Source organism: Macaca thibetana, chromosome 11, assembly GCF_024542745.1.
Source record: "Macaca thibetana thibetana isolate TM-01 chromosome 11, ASM2454274v1, whole genome shotgun sequence".
NCBI lineage: Eukaryota > Metazoa > Chordata > Mammalia > Primates > Cercopithecidae > Macaca > Macaca thibetana.
In genome coordinates this window covers 77,493,510-77,514,038 of record NC_065588.1, presented here as the reverse complement: position 1 = coordinate 77,514,038, position 20,529 = coordinate 77,493,510, and the positions used below count along the sequence as shown (strand labels likewise).

General features: G+C 34.3%; 1 protein-coding gene across 22 annotated transcripts in view; it reads left to right on the top strand.

The window, feature by feature from the left end:
• PPFIA2 (PTPRF interacting protein alpha 2) overlaps positions 1-20,529 on the top strand; it is a 504,804-nt gene that overhangs the window by 403,458 nt on the left and 80,817 nt on the right. For all 22 annotated transcript variants that reach the window (XM_050749219.1, XM_050749217.1, XM_050749222.1 and 19 more), the window contains 5 exons: positions 5,487-5,707; positions 11,125-11,362; positions 14,610-14,639; positions 18,009-18,139; positions 19,861-20,015. In XM_050749219.1, coding sequence (XP_050605176.1) covers positions 5,487-5,707; positions 11,125-11,362; positions 14,610-14,639; positions 18,009-18,139; positions 19,861-20,015 — 775 coding nt within the window. The remainder of the gene's footprint in view (positions 1-5,486; positions 5,708-11,124; positions 11,363-14,609; positions 14,640-18,008; positions 18,140-19,860; positions 20,016-20,529) is intronic.

Here is a 20,529-nt window from a genome sequence, read left to right as displayed (position 1 = left end):
TTCTTTCAGCCACTTTTATGTATGCCAAATACTATATAATCCATTTGTCCTTATATTTTTTTTGGGGGGGGGCACATAAGATATACTTTTTTTAAATTTTTTAATTTTTTTTAATATACTTTATGTTCTAGGGTACATGTGCACAACATGCAGGTTTGTTACATATGTATACAGGTGCCATGTTGGTGTGCTGCACCCATTAACTCATCAATTACATTAGGTATATCTCCTAATGCTATCCCTCCCCACTCCCCCCACCCCACAACAGGCCCCAGTCTGTGATGTTCCCCTTCCTGTGTCCAAGTGTTCTCATTGTTCAGTTCCCACCTATGAGTGAGAACATGCAGTGTTTGGTTTTCTGTTCTTGTGATAGTTTGCTGGAATGATGGTTTCCAGCTGCATCCATGTCCCTACAAAGGACATGAACTCATCCTTTTTTATGGCTGCATAGTATTCCATGGTGTATATGTGCCACATTTTCTTAATCCAGTCTGTCACTGATGGACATTTGGGTTGGTTCCAAGTCTTTACTATTGTGAATAGTGCCACAATAAACATATGTATGTATATGTCTTGGTAGCAGCATGATTTATAATCCTTTGGGTATATACCCAGTAATAGGATGGCTGGGTCAAATGGTATTTCTAGTTCTAGATCCCTGAGGAATCACCACACTGTCTTCCACAATGGTTGAACTATTTACACTCCCACCAACAGTATAAAAGTGTTCCTATTTCTCCACATCCTCTCCAGCACCTGTTGTTTCCTGACTTTTTAATAATCATCATTCTAACTGGTGTGAGATGATATCTCATTGTGGTTTTGATTTGCATTTCTCTGAGGGCCAGTGATGATGAGCATTTTTTCATGTGTCTGTTGGCTGTACGCATGTCTTCTTTTCAGAAGTGTCTGTTCATATCCTTTGCCCACTTTCTGATGGGGTTGTTTGTTTTTTTCTTGTAAATTTGTTTGAGTTATTCGTAGGTTCTGGATATTAGCCCTTTGTCAGATGAGTAGACTGCAAAAATTTTCTCCCATTCTGTAGGTTGCCTGTTTACTCTGATGGTGGTTTCTTTTGCTGTGCAGAAGCTCTTTAGTTTAATTAGATCCCATTTGTCAATTTTGGCTTTTGTTGCCATTACTTTTGGTGTTTTTGACATGAAGTCCTTGCCCATGCCTATGTCCTGAATGCTATTGCCTAGATTTTCTTCTAGGGTTTTTATGGTTTTAGGTCTAACATTTAAGTCTCTAATCCATCTTGAATTAATTTTTGTATAAGGTGTAAGGAAGGTACTGGTACCAAAACAGAGATATAGACCAATGGAACAGAACAGAACAGAGCCCTCAGAATAATACCACACATCTACAACCATCTGATCTTTGACAAACATGACAAAAACAAGAAATGGGGAAAGGAATTGCTATTTAATAAATGGTGCTGGGAAAACTGGCTAGCCATAAGTAGAAAGCTGAAACTGGATCCATTTGTCCATATTTGTACACAGGCCCTTGATGCCTTTTGGGTTTAAACTGGCACCAGTATGTCATGTATTAATTAATCCATCAAAGTAGGCATTCAATATCTATTGAATACATGAATAAATAAATGAGCAAATGAAAGCTACATTAAGTTAATCTCAATTTTTTTCTCATTATTATGTGACAAATTAATTAAGTACTACTTGATATCAACAAAAGTTGTAACACAAATACTAATTCTGATTCTCAATTCTTAACTCAATGCTCAGGGAAGTATCATGTGGCCTTCCATAGAAATCATTTTATATGATCACAAAAATAAAAACCAATTTTTTAAAAAGCAGAATAAAAGAGATCTAGGACCTCTCTTTTATGTCCAACCTCCTCATTCATTCAGATAACAGCTTGAAAAACACTGGTCAATTGCTTACTTCAAATGGAAGGCTTCTTATATCCATTTAAAAAGCATAACCATGTAAATTAGCATGCCTTGGGCTTAAAATTACAGATATACCTTGTTTTACTGTGATTTGCTTTATTGTATTTCACAAGCATTATGTTTGTTAGTTTGTCTGTTTTTTACAAATTGAAGGTTCCTGACAACTCTGCCTCACACAAGTCTATGGGTGCTATTTTTTCAATGCATATGCTCACTTGGTATCTCTGTCTCACATTTTGGCAATTTTCACAATATGTCTTTTTTTTTTTTTTTTTTTTGAGGCAGAATATTATTCTGTCACCCAGGCTGGAGTGCAGTGGCACTATCATGGCTCACTGCAGCCTTGAATTCCTGGGTTTAAGCAATCCTCCCATCTCAGTCTCCCAAGTAGCTGGGACCACAAGCAGGTACCACTATGCCCAGCTAATTTTTATATTTTTTTGTAGTGATGGGGTTTCACCATCTTGCCCAGGTTGGTCTCAAACTCCTGTGCTCAAGTGATCCTCCCACCTCGGCCTCCCAAAGTGCTGGGATTATAAGCTTGAGCCACATCAGTTCTCGCAATGTTTCAAACGTTTATTATTATTATTATATCTGTTATGGTGATCTGTGAACAGTGATATTTGATGCTACTATTGTAATAATTTGAGCATGCCACAAACCATGCCAATATAAGACAGTGAATTTACTCTATAAATGTTGTGTGTACTTCTGCTCCAACAGCCATTTCCCATTGCTTTCCCTTTCTTTGGGCCTTTGTATTACCCAAAACACAACAATATTGAAAGTAGGTCAATTAATAACCCTACAATAGCCTTAAGTGTTCAAGTGAAAGGAAGAGTTGCACATCTCTAAGTCAAAACTAGAAACAATTAAACTTAGTGAGGAAGACATGTCAAAAGCTGAGTTAGGCCAAAAGCTAGGCTTCTGGCATGAAACAACCAAGTTGTGATTACAAAGGAAAAGTTCTTCAAGGAAAATACAAGTGTTACTCCAGTGAACACACAAATAAGAAAACAAAACAGCCTTACCGCTGATATGGAGAAAGTTTTAGTGGTCTACATAAATGTGATCATTTAGTGATAAACAATCAAAGCATGCACAACATTCCCTTAAACCGAAGCATAATCCAAGGCAAGACCCTAACTCTCTACAATTACATAAAGACTGAGAGGTGAGGAAGAGGCAGAAGAAAACTTTGAAGCTAGCAGAGGGTAGGTCAGTTCATAAAGTTTAAGGAAGGAAGTCATCTTTACAACATAAAAGTGCAAGGTGAAGCAGCAAGTGCTGATGGAGAAGCTGTTACAAGTTATTCAGAAGATCTAGCTAAGATAATTGATGAGAATGACTACACTAAACAATGGGTTTTCAATGTAGATGAAATCACCTTCCATTGGAAGATGCCAACTAGGACTTTCATAGCTAGAGAAGAAAAGTAAATGCCTGACTTCAAAGCTTCAGAGGACAGGGGTGAATGAATGCAACTGGTGACTTTTAAGTTGAAGCCAATGCTCATTCACCATACTGAAAATCCTAGGGCCCTCAAGAATTATGCTAAATCTACTCTACCTGTGCTCCATGAGAAGAGCAACAAAGCCTAGATAAGAGCGCATTTGTTTACAGCATGGTTCACTGAATATTTTAAACACACATTTGAGACTTATTGCTCAGAAAATATATATATATATATATATTCCTTTCAAAATATTACTACTTATTAACAATGCACCTGGCCACCAAGACCTCTGACAGAGATACTCAAAGAGATTGATGTTGTTTTCGTGCCTGCTAACACAACATTCATTCTGTAGCCCATGGATGAAGGAGTAATTTTGCCTTTCAAGGATTATAACTTAAGAAATACATTTCACAGGGCTATAGCTGCCATAGGTAGTGACTCCTCTGATGGATTGGGGCAAAGCCAATTGAAAACATTCTGGAAATGATTCATCATTCTAGATGCCATTAAGAACATTTATGACTCATGGGAGAAGGTCAAAACATCAACCTTGACCAGGCGCGATGGCTCACACCTGTAATCCAGCACTTTGAGAGGCCGAGGCAGGTGGCTCACCTGAGGTCGGGAATTAGAGACCAGCCTGGCCAACATGGTGAAATCTCATCTCTACTAAAAGTACAAAAATTAGCTAGGTGCACCTCTGCAATCTCTACTACTCTGGAGGCTGAGGCACAAGAATAGCTTGAACTCAGGAGGCAGAGGTTGCAGTGAGCCAAGATCAAGCCCGCCAGCATGTGCAACAGAGCAAGACTCCCTCTCAAAAAAAAAAAAAAAAAAAAAAAAAAAATTTCAACCTTAATAAGAGTTAAGAAAACATTGATTCTAACCCTCATGGATGACTTTGAAGGGCTCAAGACTTCTGTGGAGAAAGTAACTGCAGATGTGGTGAAAATAACAAGAGGACTAAAATTAGAAGTAGAGCCTGAAAATGCAACTAAATTGCTGCAATCTCATGATAAAACTTGAACAGATGAGGATTTACTTTTCATGAATGAACAGAACATGATTTCTTGACGTGGAATCTACTCCTGGTGAACATTGTTAAAATGACAACAAAGGATACAAAATATTACATTACATAATTGATAAGGCAGTTGCAGGGTGTGAGAGGATTAACTCTAATTTTGAAAGAAGTTCTACTGTGGGTTAAATGCCATCAAACTGCATTCCATGCTACAGAGAAATCGTTAATGAAAGGAAGAGTCAATCAATGTGGCAAACTTCATTGTTGTCTTATTTTTAAAAATTGTCACAGCCATCCATCCTTCAGCAACCACTACCCTTATCAGTCAGCAGCCATCAGCATCAAGGCAATACCCTTCACCAGCAAAAACATTAAGGCTCAGATGATCATTAGCATTTTTTAGCTATAAAGTATTTTTAATGAAGGTATGTTCATTTTTAGACATAGTACTATTATACACTTAATAGACTTCAGTAGAGAATTAGCATAACTTTTATGTTCATTGGGAAATCAATAAATTTGTGTGACTCTATTGTTAGAACTAACCCTGAAATATCTGTGGAGTATACCTGTACATAATTTTGCAATATTTTAAATAATATTTTGTTACAATCGATGTAAATAAATGTTGGGAAGAGAATTCTTGTATAATTTCTTATGTGATAATATTTGTGGTCTGAGCTTATAATAAGGAAATATAGGAAGACTAATTATTTTAAGTCTTGAATGCTTAAGTACAAATAAATAAAGATTGCTATATTTGGAAATAAGGAACAGTATTGCAAATACATGCTTTAAAGTAATTGTTACCTTGGAATATGATCAAACTATAAATCATATAGAAGTTTATCATCTTTATTTCTATTAAAATCTTGATATTTATGCTGACAATTAATCCCTCACATTACTTACGATGTCAAGGAACTATTTTATGGAAGCAAATAAATTAAAATGTTAATAATTGGTTCAGTTTTTGCAAGGTCAGTTGTAAAAGCATGCCTGTTGTTGTTGTTGCTGTCTTTGAGATTAGCGCTTTGAACATGAGCAATGTGATAAATATTCTGCATTTTTCATTTACCATTCAGGTGAAATCTCTTGGGGATCATGAGTGGAACAGAACTCAACAGATTGGAGTACTAAGCAGCCACCCTTTTGAAAGTGACACTGAAATGTCTGATATTGATGATGATGACAGAGAAACAATTTTTAGCTCAATGGATCTTCTCTCTCCAAGTGGTCATTCCGATGCCCAGACTCTAGCCATGATGCTTCAGGAGCAACTAGATGCCATCAACAAAGAAATCAGGTAACTTCAATTAGTACTGATGGTTTCAAGAAATTAGAAGACCTGGATACTGTGCTAAAAATATAAATACTAGATCAGAAGCATTAGCATTGACTGGGAGCTTAATAGGTCTGCAGAATCTCTGACCTAACCCCATATGCACTGAATCAGAATGTGTATTTTCAGAAGATTCCCAGGATATCTGTGTATCTCCTTTATAATATTAGGACAGCCTTTGTAAGGAACATACATGAAACATATAAGACTAATTACATTAGTGACAATATAAAAGAATAAGTTAAAGGCAAAACTTTCTCCAGTGAATTTTAAAGCACTTTTTAAATTAAAATTTACTACTTAAAGGAAAGTATTTGTGATAATCACGTACATTCTTCAGATACATTACATACTGCAGTAAAGATACCAAATAGTATGCAAGTTAATGTGCATTCAAATCCTTTAAAATATTTAAACATTGGAGTGAAATTAATTTATCATTCTTTTTGTCAATTTTATGCCATTTATATCAGGGACAGCCTGTTTCTTGGAAGTTTATTAATATTAACAGTTTTAGAGGCTGGAAAGTCCAAGATGAAGGTTTCAGCAGGGTTCAGTTTTTGGTAAAGGCTCTCTTCCTGGCTCCAGGGAAAGGGAAAGTAAGGCAGGCGATGGGAGGCAGAAAGACAGGGGGAGAGAGAGAGAGAACATAAATATAGTAATTCTATGGAATTAAACCTCTCTCTCTCTTTCTTTCTGCCCTCCACTGCCCACCCACCTTTCCATTTCCCTGGAGCCAGGAAGAAAGAGCCTTTACCAAAAATGGAACCCTGCTGGAACCTTGATCTTGAACTTTTCAGAACAGCAAATTAATTTGACTCCAATGTTTAAATACTTTTAAGGGATCTGAAAGCCTTTACCAAGGAAAGATTTATGGAAGACTTCATGTAATCTCAATTACCTCCCCAAGATCCTATTTTCAAATACAGTCATTTTGCCCTTTAGAGCTTCAACCTGTGAATTGAAGGTGGGAGATAAGATTCAGTTCATAGCAAAGCAAATGCTGAAAGCAGGATAGAGTCCTCTTCTCTGCCAGGAACACTTGAGAAAAAAAAAAAAATTAATGCCTTTAAATGGGATAAACTAAACATATTACTACTTTTCTTAATAATAAAAATTACATTTTTGTAGTAATATATTGCATGAAAATTCAGAATTTTTTTTATTTAAATGGGGTTTCGCACTGCTATCTAGGCTAGTGTGCCATAACTCAGATCTGGCTCTCTGTAGCCCACAACCTCCCAGTCTCAAGCAATTCTTCTACCTTACCCTTCCAAGTAGCTGGGATTATAGGCATGTGCCACCATGCCTGTCTAATTTTTTTAATTTTTTGTAGAGACAGGGTCTCCCTCTGTTGCCCAGGGTGGTCTTGAACTCCTGTGCTCTAATGATCCTCCTGCCTTGGACTCCCAAAGTGTTGGAGTTACAAGCATGAGCTACCACACCCAGCCTCAGACTGTTAATCTTAGTGCTTGTGGCTGGTTAATTGTATTCACTGATGCCTAAAACTTGTGTTTGAATTGGGCTGCTACCATATTTTAAACTGAGACACAATTTTTATAGAGTTTTTTATGATTAATATTCTTACATCAATGAAAATACATTTTCACATATTAACGCTGAAGTTTATAACAAATTAGGCTGATCAATAAAAATCCCCTAGCATTTTGGGGATGTATGTGTGAAAATTTTCTAAGTAAATGGGGACCAAATTCATTTGCATTCTTTAAATATAAAAGGCTTAATATATCTGTGAGACATAATTTAATATTATGGCCTAACAAGTATCTTTATTATATTTTCATTTCAAAGGCAATAAAACATGTGGTGATATGAATTATTTCATACTATATATGAAAAACATGTACTGTTGCTATATAGTACCCTAATAATAGATGGTTTTCATTACAATTGAAATTGGACAAATTAACATTTCAAATATTGAGAAATGTTGGCACTCTGATAATTTCATTTTAATTTAATATATGGTTTCTTGAACCCCATTGACATCAGCTTTTTCTGTCAGTTCCTTGACTAACCCCAGTGATGAACCCAATTGTATCAGGTATATTTGTGTTCTTTTGATAATCCACAAACCATTCTTAACTTGTTTTTTCAACTGGTGAACATGTTTTAAGTCTTTTGAACAATGCCTTTCTTTTTTCTTTCTGGCTCTAGCTAAATCAATTGGCTTCCTTCTACTATTATTCAAACTACCTATCATCACCCTACTGCACTTAAGAATAGTTTTTTACCTGTATGACAATAACCATTACTATCTGGTTTCTTTGTAGTATGCTAGTTCTCCATGTAATCCAACCTCACTGCAGCCAGAGAAGACTTTTAAAAACAGAAATGTGCTTATGTAATTCCCCTCTTTCAAACGATTCAGTTGCTCTTAGGATACAAACCAAACTTTTTAATATGGTCTACAATACCTCACCTGTCTCACCACTCTCTAACCATTTACCTTACCTACTTTCCAGTTCCTTGATGTTCCATGATCTTTCTTTGGTTGTGTCATCCCTTTTTTCTGGAACATTCCTCTCATTCTGCACCCTTCTACCCTAATATTTCACTCATGTTACCCTTACTCACCATGGACAGCTCCTCCATTACTTCTTCAAGGAAGGTAGTACTGTCCATCAGTTCTTTACCTTCACTAGATTGCAACTTTTATAGGAGCAAGAAATGTTTCTGACTTTGCTTATCTTTATTTGTAGGTCTTCGCTTGATATTTAGAAAGTTCTCCATAAATATTTGGTTACTCTAAATAGAACATAAATATTAACTGAATAACTGAGTAACACTTTCTGATGCTGTTCAGCTAATGGTTGAATTTACCAAATTAAGTTTGAAATCAAGTCTATATTCTTGTGATATTTATTTTCACCAAAGAGATCAACACACCTTCAATAACAATCTATTTCTCTTCAGTGACTCTTATTTTTGTAACATTAGGGTAGCAATTTCTAGTAACAATCTTGGCCAGTAGGTTAATATAGTTGTTTTTTGTAAGAAATTTGAAAAATACATGAAATGTGATTACATCACATTTAAAAGAAATAGTCATCATGATTTAGACCAGAGTGGTCTGCTAATAACAACCAGAATTTTTCTCTGGTTAAGATTTTTCTTCTTTCATAAACTAATTTAGCCATTTAAAATAATGCATGTTTTCTAGCTTCACAGCTCACTGATTCAAATTACTTCAAACCCATTTGCCACAGCACTGTTCATTCATCTGTTATTTTATAGTTAGCTACTAATTTCTGTTAGATTAAACTTCAATCAACGTCTTACCCAACTTGTTCCTCTAGGATTGGATCTCTTATACAATTTATATAATATCTAAAATTAATAACCAAAATTTCTGTGTACAGCAGAACCACGTTACATCTCACCAGAAAAAAAAAAAATTTCTAGGAGTCATTTATCTACTAAGTATTTTAAAAGTACAAAATGCCTTCTTTTTTTTTTTTTTCATTTTTATTTTTTGAGGGGGAAGGTAGTATTTTCTTTCCAATACATTTTAAGCTATGTTACTATGTACTGTGTTACTTGATTAAACCTTTTTTGGGGGTTCTGACCTTGGGGTGAAGTTAAAAAATGCATTCATGAAAATAAACTTTGAGAGTAACAGAATTCATGTTCTTTTTCTAAGTGAAAAATTATAATTAAGTGTAAATGTGCCTCATAATGTTTTAACCAAAATGAATCTTTGTGAAACATATTTGATTAGATTTTAAGTCCATAATTTGTAAGATTTTTAAACAGCCTGTTAAAAATCACAAAGATCACTTATTCCAATGACAGGTAAGTAGACTACCAAAGTACTTTCTGCCTTGCCAGGGAACACATACTACTTAAAAACGGAAGGATTTGCAGAATAGTTAGTGAAGACACCAGCAGTGAGTTAATCATCAAAAAGCTGGTGAACATATAAAAACAGGGAAGTAAATGTAGCTCAACTTCCCACAGTAAACGTAGACCAGACAAGTATTTCCTATTGAATAGATTTAGCAAATAAATTACATTCTCTATTCTAAATATGTAAAAAGAAAATTTTGAAGTGATCATAAACTTGAAGATAAGGGTTCTATATAACAGAGGATCACAATAAACCATTGTAATTAAGAACAAAATAGCTCAGGAGAATTTTACAACCCACTTATCAAACTATACTGGTACACAGTTTCATTACAACAACATACAAAATGTATATAGATTTGATTCAGGATTCAAACAGAATTTTTATGCAACCTAGCTAAAGCTCTTTCTTATTTGTGCCTTTGTAATAAATAATTTATAAGTATTCTTGAAGATACTTCCCAATTTAAAGAAAAAGGACTAGTGCTTTGCTGTCTCAAAAGCATTTACATTAATTAGTTTGTTGTTGTTGTTGTTGTTCTTGTTGTTGTTGTTGTTTGAGACAGAGTCTCACACAGGCTGGAGTGCAGTGGCACTATCTCAGCTCAGTGCAAACTCCGCCTCCTGGGAGATTCTCCTGCCTCAGCCTCTGGAGTAGCTGGGATTACAGGCATGCACTACCACGCTTGGCTAATTTTTGTATTTTTAGTAGAGGCGGGATTTCACCATATTGACCAGGCTGGTCTTGAACTCCTGACCTCGTGAACCGCCCATCTCAGCCTCCCAAAGTACTGGGAGGATTACAGGCATGAACCACCATGCCTGGCCTAGTTTTGTTTGCAAGTTATTTTTTCATTATTTGTGTATTCATCAGCTATCTGTATAACTAAATTTTCACATTATTACCTTTTCTGATACTTATTTAAAGGAGGCTTGGCTAAGTATTTATTAATATTAACAAAAGTCTCAGGGTTTTATTTGGCTAATTATGAATGACAGCTTATTGAGGATACTATCCTTTAAACTTTTTCATTAGGTAGGAGGTAAGAGTCAGTGACTTTGAATCTTATGAGGCACATTTACACGTAATTATAGTCTTTCACTTTTTCTAAGCTATTGCTAGTGCTTTGCCATCTCAAGGCTGAGTTTCTAAAGTCTCTTTTATTGGTTCCTGAGGTCAAATATAAGATTAGAATTAATGGTAGAGATAAACTAGGTTCAAGATTTTTAAAGAGTTTTAGCAGGTGGTAGCATACAAAGAGGGTAAAACTGAAAGTTGTCGGGAAAAATGTATCATTTGATAACAATTTTTAAAATTGAAGCCAGGAAGTCCCTGGAATTTATTGAAAGTTATACTGTTTAGAGAAAAGGATGAAAAAGTTAGATTTGATGTAAAATGTTCAAGAATAGTTTCTATTGATTTATTATGTGAATTCCAATGATCTTTACAGCAGTATATAATGGATCCATATTAAATTATATATGGATCAAAATTAAACTGTATCTTTCAGGCTAATTCAGGAAGAAAAAGAATCTACAGAGTTGCGTGCTGAAGAAATTGAGAATAGAGTGGCTAGTGTGAGCCTCGAAGGCCTGAATTTGGCGAGGGTCCACCCAGGTACCTCCATCACTGCCTCTGTTACAGCTTCATCGCTGGCCAGTTCATCTCCCCCCAGTGGACACTCAACGCCAAAGCTCACCCCTCGAAGCCCTGCCAGGGAAATGGATCGGATGGGAGTCATGACACTGGTATGGTGTTGTGTCCAGAGAACTTTTGCCTCCTGTTAAGATTCATGATGCTTTAGCTGAAACTTAACTGGGTGTTTGTTCTAGTCTAAGTACTTTCTGTATATTTTATTGTTTATTTCTTTTCTTATTCACAACATCCCTATGTGATCTGCACATTTATGAATCCCATTATGAGATGAAGAAATGGTAACCCACACAGGTGCTGTAACTTTCTTAGGATCAAATAGTAAGTCAATGATAGAGCAGAGATCTAAATAGCACATTATAAATTTCAATGAATGGCTGGGCATAGTGGCTCGCAGCTATAATCCTAGTGCTTTTGGAGGCTGAGGCAGGAGGATTACCTAGAGGCAAGGATTTCAAGACTAGCCTAAGAAACATAGCAAGACCCCATCTCAAAACAAAACAAAACAAAGAAGAAAAAGAAAAAAATAAATTAACTGGGTGTGGTGGTGGTGGTCTGTACCTGTAGTCCCTGCCACTTAGGATGCTGATGAGGCAGCAGGATCCCTTGAGCCTAGGAATTTGAGACTGAAGTGAGTTATCATGGCAACACTGCACTCCAGCCTGGGCAACAGAGTGAGATTCCTTCTTGAAAAAAGATAAAATAAAATATTTTTTTAAATTGAATGACTTAAGCCCCTAAGTACTTTTTTATTGATGGCATATTGAGGAAATCACTTTGGACACCATGTGTGTGTGTTTTTAACATAAGTAACAAAACTTAGTATTATAATTGTTTCAATACACCACGATAGAGTTTTATAACTTTTTGATATATAATATAAATTTTTTGCATTATTTGTATTGTTAAGAGCCATAAAAAGCAACAGCAACTAATTTCTAATTTTGTCTTAGACTTTATATTCACATTTTCACATATATACATTAATTCCTTATTTCATTTATCCTTATATTTGGGATTAGAAGATGGAAACCTGAATTAGGAAGTACCCTGGATGCAACTGAGAAAAACATCAGATTGCCCATTCTAAAAATATACATATAATATATGTATTTCATTATAAAATATATTTATTTACATATATATAAAATAAAACCTCTGGAAAATACGATTGTGATGACTACTGAATACCATGATACATTTAATTCTCATGGAAAAACTGGAGGTAGTAGGGCATTATCTCAACAGAGAGTGGAGGTTTTGGGAGTATAAATGGAGTGCCCATATTCAAAACAGCTAATAAATGGAGCTGGATTTTTCCTCAAATTTCCCTAATTTAAAAGCATGTACTATCCTGTCTTTTGTTTCTGTCATTACTTGGAAATATAGTATGTTGAAATGACACCAATGATGAAGATTAAAAGATTATGAACTGTTTATGGAGGTAAAGTTATGATTTTGTAATGAATGTACATTGGCATACTTACAATTATGAGACTTCCAAGCCATAAAACTTACGTAAAAGAAAAATTGAGAATATTTTTAAAAAAGAAAATAGTTACCTCTTTAAGCTGCTGAGTCCACTATTGCTGCTCATTTCCAAAACTTTCTGCTAAAAATGGTTTTTAAATAGAATAGACAATGGCCAACCAGAACAATGCCCAGCTAATCAGAAGTGATTCCACTCGGATACAGCACAAACTTCTAGCCAATGTACTAGGATATACTAACCAAACATGCTGAACTACATTGTGATCTGCTTATTTTAGAAATTTAGGAACCATTCATCTCATTTTATTAGTTAAAAGTGACATTGTCTCTTGCTTAGTTTCTGCATATATAAGTTACACTACATAGTATTAATGAGCAACTTAGTACCAAAGCTACAGTAAGAATCCTGGACCACAGAATAAAATTTAGTCAGCATTCAAGGCAGGAATACTTAGATTATTTTTGTACTGCTTTTATTTCTGACGTTTTTGCAACACAGTTTTACCCTTTTATGGTAGCATCATAACTCTTGATAGTGCTATTATTTTCATGGTAATAAAATAACATATTATATATTATATATAATAATATATTTATAATCTTAGATGTGATTGTGATTGTGTGTGTGAGAGAGAGAATGATGCCAGTGCTTTCATGAATTTTCTTAAACAGTCACAAATAAATAAATAAATCCATAAAACATGAATTTTATTACACTGTAATTAGAGTAGTGAAAAAATATTTAGGGCATTCTTGGAAGAGTAAGAAATATTTAAAGTGTTTAATATCTAAGTCAGAGAAGCGAGAAATGAAATCCAGGAAGTCCTTAACACCTAATATAATTATGTTACCAATTGTATTATTTTTATAGTAAAACATGGGTAAATTTTTTTAACCTGAAGAAAATATTGTAGGAAAAAAATTTGTTGGATATAATTCATGGTTAATATTCAGAAGAAGATTAGAATTTTTAGAGAGAAAATTAGAGATTGAAAAGATATTGCATTATTTGTATTATTTAATAATTTACAAACATTGTGGTATTTTTCTCCTGATAATAAAGCATACCTGTATTTACTTTTACCTCACAACAAATCCATAAGCAAAAAACAACATGTTAGTGATATCTCGTTAGACTATTGAGTGGGGTAAAATCAACACATTTCTCAACAACAAAAATGCAAAACATAATGGAATAGTTTCACAGAAATTGTTTTGCTTACCTAAGTGAATAAGGTTCACTTGAAATCATAAAACACAACTATTTTTAAAAGTTCTAAAAAAGAGCATTGACAAGAAAGCAGCAGTCCCAGAGCTTTTGGCATTTGTGGTATGGAGAAGGATTTTAGGATGCAAGAAATTCTGAGATCCCTCAGGAACAGCGTATCTGCCCAAAGGAGGCCCAAAGCTTTGCATATAGATGGGACAAAAACAAGAGTTTATAAACTCCTTATATATGCATTGGATCTTCATTCCCAATAATATTTTATTGGAAAGATGAAGTCTCATTTATTTCTCGTTAGCTCAGTCTTCTAGCTAGACTCAGTCGCTCTAGCTCATTCCACAATTTCTCTTTCCCAGGGTCCATGCCTCGTATCCAGTGCCTGTACACATGGCCCCGTTATGGAAACAAGCCTCTGACTTCTGTTACCTGAGAAGTTCCCTCTCTAAATTTAACTACTACAAGGAGTGCTTCTATAGTAATTAAAAGATATTTATTTAGAAAATAACAGAATGAAGAAAAAAATGATAGTCAAGTTGTAGATACTATTTAAAATTGTAACATAGTTAAATGAATGTTAATTCTTAATTAATTCTGTTTTATGTTGTTTTTATTACTGCCAATCACAGCCAAGTGATCTAAGGAAACATCGGAGAAAGGTACTATAAATGACTTTTACATCATTACGGATTGAATATTGTTTTATTCTATGAAAGCTTTAAAATAATATTCCCTGTAGTCGAATGTTAATAAAACATTAAAAAGTTGAGAGTATTTAAATTGTATTGAATTGTTTAAATTTGCTTATAATAGAAAATACTTCGAAGATAAAATTGTTCATGCTTTCTGGAGAAATAATTAGATTATAAGAAACATAATATCCTGTTTTTCATTGAATATTTAAACCAAGGATGGTATAATTTGATATTTTAATATAAATATTTATATTTATTAATATATACTACACATATTTTAATATTTAGCATATATAATTAATGCTCATTATTTTCAAATATTTTATTATTATTGTGTTGATAGGATGAGGACAACAGATCAGGAGACAGCTGTCAAAAAAAGGTAGTTTGTTACTCACAGTTCCCAAAAGGAGAGAGTACTCTGTGCCTCAGGACAGCACCAGGGTCAGTCAGGAGGCAGAAGGCGCAGGGCCAGAAGGCTTTCTGAGGTCTCTTAGGGAAAGGCAAGACAAGGCAGGGTAAGCAGGTTTAGGATGGGTAGCTTGATTAATTTCGTCTGGCCCCAAGGTGTAGGGACTCTCTCTAGTTGTCTCAGTCTGGCCCACAGGTAATTAGGGCAAAGGAATATTGCCTCTTGGAGAGTAAGAGCCAGATGGAGAAGATGATTTAGAGTGTGGGCTGTGAGTTCTTTGGTTTGCATATGAAAGGTGTACTTATAGGCAAGTGATGTGCTATTTCCAGGAATTAACTATCCCTAGGGATAGAGGAGCATCCTCTCCAGATGCCAGAGCATCAAGTATATGCAAAATAAAAAATATATATATGGTTGAAACACTGCTGTTCTGTTTGGAATGAAATCAAGAGAATAAATATGGGATATGGGAAACAAAATGAAAAGTTCTGAATCACAAAATGACGTCTTATTAGACAATTGAGTAGAGCTTGCACTCATGGGACATCAGATGAGAAAGATTTCAAAGATTCAAACTACTATGCAGTGCAAAAATCTATTCTTCAGCATCTTCAAGATGTGGTAGTCAGCCTACACCCAAACATTGAAATACTCCTGGAACCAGACAACTTTTATTTCCTTTAAAAAATGGTAATAAGGGAATCTATATTATACTTACATGGCTTGAATAGATGGAATTAGCATTTTCTTTTCCTGGGCTATTATCTGTCTTCCTATAGCCTCTTCTCCTTAACAATACCAGTTCATTCTTATTTACCAAGTTTACCAAGGATAACGTCTTTATTTTCTTTGACCTCCATCACCTTAAAAGGACTATAAAAGTTTAATGGGTGTTAGAAATAGGAAGGTAGGATGGAAGGTTCTATACGAAAATGTAGTCTCAAATAATTCAGGAATTAACAACGTAATTTGTGAAAAAAGTCACGGAAAGAAGGACCACAAACTAAAAAACCTTGCGTATCAGGGGAAGAAGTTAAATACATGCTGGTATTTACACTTCAAAAGAACACCTTAAGAAAAGTGTTATATCACTTCCATTTTGCTGATGAGGAAATTTAATATTAGAGCAGAAAAGTAATCAGCCTATTTATTCAACATTTAAGAGAAATCAGAATTCAAATCCCTCTCTGAGTCCAAAACTCTAAGTGACATTCAGAGGAAAGTTTTGTATATGATGTTTTTAAAAGCTGTTATTGGGAATAAGTAGTTTGGCTGGCAGGGAGAACAAAGAAGGTATTTTATAAGGTGTTTCAGAAGCAAAATTCTGACAGCAAAAATGGCCCTGCTTAGCAGAAACAATCAGAGAAGAGTCGTGGTGGGATCACAGAACTGTGAAAACACTAACTTGTATTAGGAATAGTTCAGAAACACGCTTAAGAGTTTAGCTGGGGTGTGGGTTTGAAAAGGTTTTCCATAGCATCAGAATCAAGCCGAAAGCAGTTATTGAAAAAGATTCTCCTGATGGCAATATGCTAGTTGAATAGAACAAAGGAATTATAGAAAAATGCCTACCTACCTAAGCTGTTAAAAGGAACCTAGGATTGGGTGACAAAAGTCCTGATAATTTCATGAAGTTCCTCGAAGGTGCGAGGTCTTTATCATAGATAAACACATTTATGCATAATAGCTTTATATAAAAACAAACAAAATATTTCCCCAGAACTTTAAAAATTTTTGCTTAGCCATACTTAGAACTTTTTTCATCAGAACTCTCAAAGCCATAAGTCTTTAGCTGTGTTTTCTACAATCCTGATCTCTCCATATTGTGTTACACAACGATGCCATGAAAAATATGCAGCATTGTTGTAAAAACTACTTCTCTACAATTAACTTGACATTGGAAACAAATTTTAAGTTACAGCTCTATATCTTGATCTCTGACAAGACGGATAGTATCCTGAGTTGTTCTGAATTCTGTACTAAATTGTTATTTAAGGAAATCCCTCCCATCTCATCTTCTTTTGGTTTTCTGTATGTCTTTGCCAGTTTTTCCATCATGGTAGTAAAATGAAACAATTTGGAAATATCATCATCTTACCTTTTATTATTCCCACTTTAAAAAGAGTTTTTTTCTTACAAACCACAACTCATATTTTAAACACCCTGTAATAAATTTCATCAGTCATTTCATTGACTGATGTAAAGCACTTTATCTGATAAAGTTATATTTTATCAACTTCTCATTTCAAAAATCCCTGCTTAAAAGATGTCTTTATTATGATAACCTGAGTATGTATAATCCTATATTTTAGTGAATTGTTCAAATGTGTGTTTAATACCTTTTTGTAAAGAGTTTACATTCTGATATTATAAAATATCATAGATCAATGTCAATAAACACTATAGATCAATAGTCAGCATCTAGTTGATTTATGGCAGGAGTGTCTAATCTTTGGCTTCCCTGGGCTACATTCATTAGAAGAAGAATTGTCTTGAGTCACACATAAAATACTCTAACACTAATGATAGCTAATGAGCTTTAAAAAAAAAAATGGTCGGTGCATAAATCGTTTTAAGACAATTTAAGAATTTGTGTTGGGCTGCATTCAAAGCCGTCTTGGGCTATGTGTGTCCAGCAAGCTGTGGGTTGGAAAAGCTTGATCTATGGTGTTTATTAATGAAACATTTTTGTGTAGTGGGTCTATGATTTTTTTTAAATTTTAATGTGTCCACTTTAAATATCTGTGAAAATCAAACTCTTTAATGGGAATTTATACATGTAAGACTTATATGCCCCAAGTTTTGTTGTTTTATTTTGTATTAAAATTACTCAGTAGCCTTGCTCTCATGATTCTCCATTTGTATCAATTTCAACTGAAATTTAGAAAGGATTTATTTGAATGTATTATTTTTGCTTCTAGATTGCAGTTGTGGAAGAAGATGGTCGAGAGGACAAAGCAACAATTAAATGTGAAACTTCTCCTCCTCCTACCCCTAGAGCCATCAGAATGACTCACACTCTCCCTTCCTCCTACCACAATGATGCTCGAAGGTAAGACGCTGCAGGCACACTGCACATTGAATGCCCTCCTTTCAAAAATATTCCTCTTCCTTCATTGTTGTCAAATAGACTGCTTAACGATTTACATTGAGCCAGAATTCTCCAACTTCCTTTTCCCAGTATCACTTGTGAAATAACCACATTTCAATTTTGATATCGAATTTGTGTTTTTAAAATTAACTGTATCTTTGTGGGCTTATTAGTCAAAATAGATAAGAATAGCTCTTCTAATTTTTAGTGGATATTTTCTATTAAAATGAGATCAGGCTAGAGAAGGACTTACTAGAAATATTAACAAAAAACTAAGGAGACTCTAGGACAAGATCATAAATTTGGATTATAGTATAAGCATCATTAAAGTCTGAAAAGTTTATGATTATGCCTTTTAGCAGACAGGTATGTGCACCCTGCAGGTACTGCTGCTGCCAGCAATAATAACTCCTCAGTCAGAAAGTTATTAGAAAAGAAAAAAAGTCCTTGACTAAAGTATTAAAGAAAAAGATAAGTCTAGATGGAGAAATATGTCATTTGTCCTCACAAGTCTTTATACTGTCTTATCCATATGCATAGAACATTACAAACAGATCTCTATAATCACTGATGATATGAATATACCGAAGCATGTAGTTTATATCTGAAATGTATCTTCTCCTATTGTCTCATCAGTTGCAGCATCTGTAGACACATAATTGATGTAACCAAATATAATGACTTAAGGATTAATACTTCAATAAAAGAACTCTCTTCTAGATAGTATGTTTTACAATAAATGTTTTAAAAGTAGGGCTTTCTGTGTTGGCAGTCATTTCTTTTTTCTGATTATTTTTTATTGTTAATGTGGAAAAATCAGTTACTTCAGCTTCAAAATATTACTTCTTTCACTCTCCAAAAACAGAGTATATTTCAGCACATAAAAAGTTATTGCTTTGAAAGTTAGGGAATGTGAGTTCAAATTAATTGGCATGAATAAGTAAAAGTAAGTAATTTATCATGGTGTTATAAAATTAACAACAGTAGAAACTAATAGCAATGTCTATTGATCCCCTCCTATTAATACAATGTCAAATATATTGACCAGAAATTGAAACTTAACCAACTGCTTGAAGAGCATTTCAGTTTAACATGTATTTAAAATAATATTTGAGAACTCTAATTAAGAAAACATATACATTGATCACGAGGGTACATGGTTTGTTGCTTCCGGATTGCAGCCAGATTATTTTAAATTAACTGAATTTAGAGGAAAATCAAGTAAAACTGTAGATTGGAAGAGCAGCTTCAACTTCACAATTAGTTATATTTCAGTTCCTTGCTGTAGGTCATTATGTTTAAGATTAGAAAAACAAACTCTGAGAAATAAATAGATAATGGATCAAGTACTCTATAATAGAAGGCCATTTATCAGGCAGTTAATAAATCAGCCTATATTCACTGATTAGTTTGAGATGATATCAAAAAAGTAAGAAAAAAAGCCATTTGGAACAAAAGTACATTTCTCTTATGGAAATTTGGAGGTTCAGGGCCCAAGGCTGAAAAAAAAAAAAAAAAACTGCACTTAATATCTTAAAAGGAAACACAGGAAGATAGGGGGAAAAATGACATTACAAGTCTACTTGTTCCTCTTTTGGTGCATTTATAAAGGAAACAACTTTTGTGTACCTTGTGGATGTTGCACGAAAATGAGCAGTATTTTCCTCTTTTGTGTTTTGCAGTAGTTTATCTGTTTCTCTTGAGCCAGAAAGCCTTGGGCTTGGTAGTGCCAACAGCAGCCAAGATTCTCTTCACAAAGCCCCCAAGAAGAAAGGAATCAAGTCTTCAATAGGACGTTTGTTTGGTAAAAAAGAAAAAGCTCGACTTGGGCAGCTCCGTAAGTATGCATTTGCTAAGACTTTCTACTGCCGCTCATTTTAGTCACGTCAGAGTGCTCGTCTATCTTTCATTTCATTTCATTGCTCTTCTTTTCATTTCTTCTCTTTTCTACCTGACAAAATTTATATTTTGATCAGCTTTGAATGTTCAATTTAGCTGAATAATGCTTGATAAAACTTACAGTGAAAGAGTATTGTGAACTTTTCAGTTCTTTTGTTTATCTGTTTATAACAATAGCTAAAATTTATTTAATGCTAACTCTTGTGACAGGCACAGCTACCTACAAAGTAAATGTTATTGCTATAAACGTTATTTTATTAATGAGTAAATAATGTCTTCATAAATCGCATAACTGTGATATTCATCGTGGTGCCAATATTTCAAAATCAGCTTAAAACCATTGAGTATACTGCCCCTTAGAGCATGAATGTGTGTAAAAGCTTAGCGATGTAGATTTAAAGGTTTTTCTGTTGAAAAAATTGGTAAGCCTCCAAACAATTAAAAAGAATATT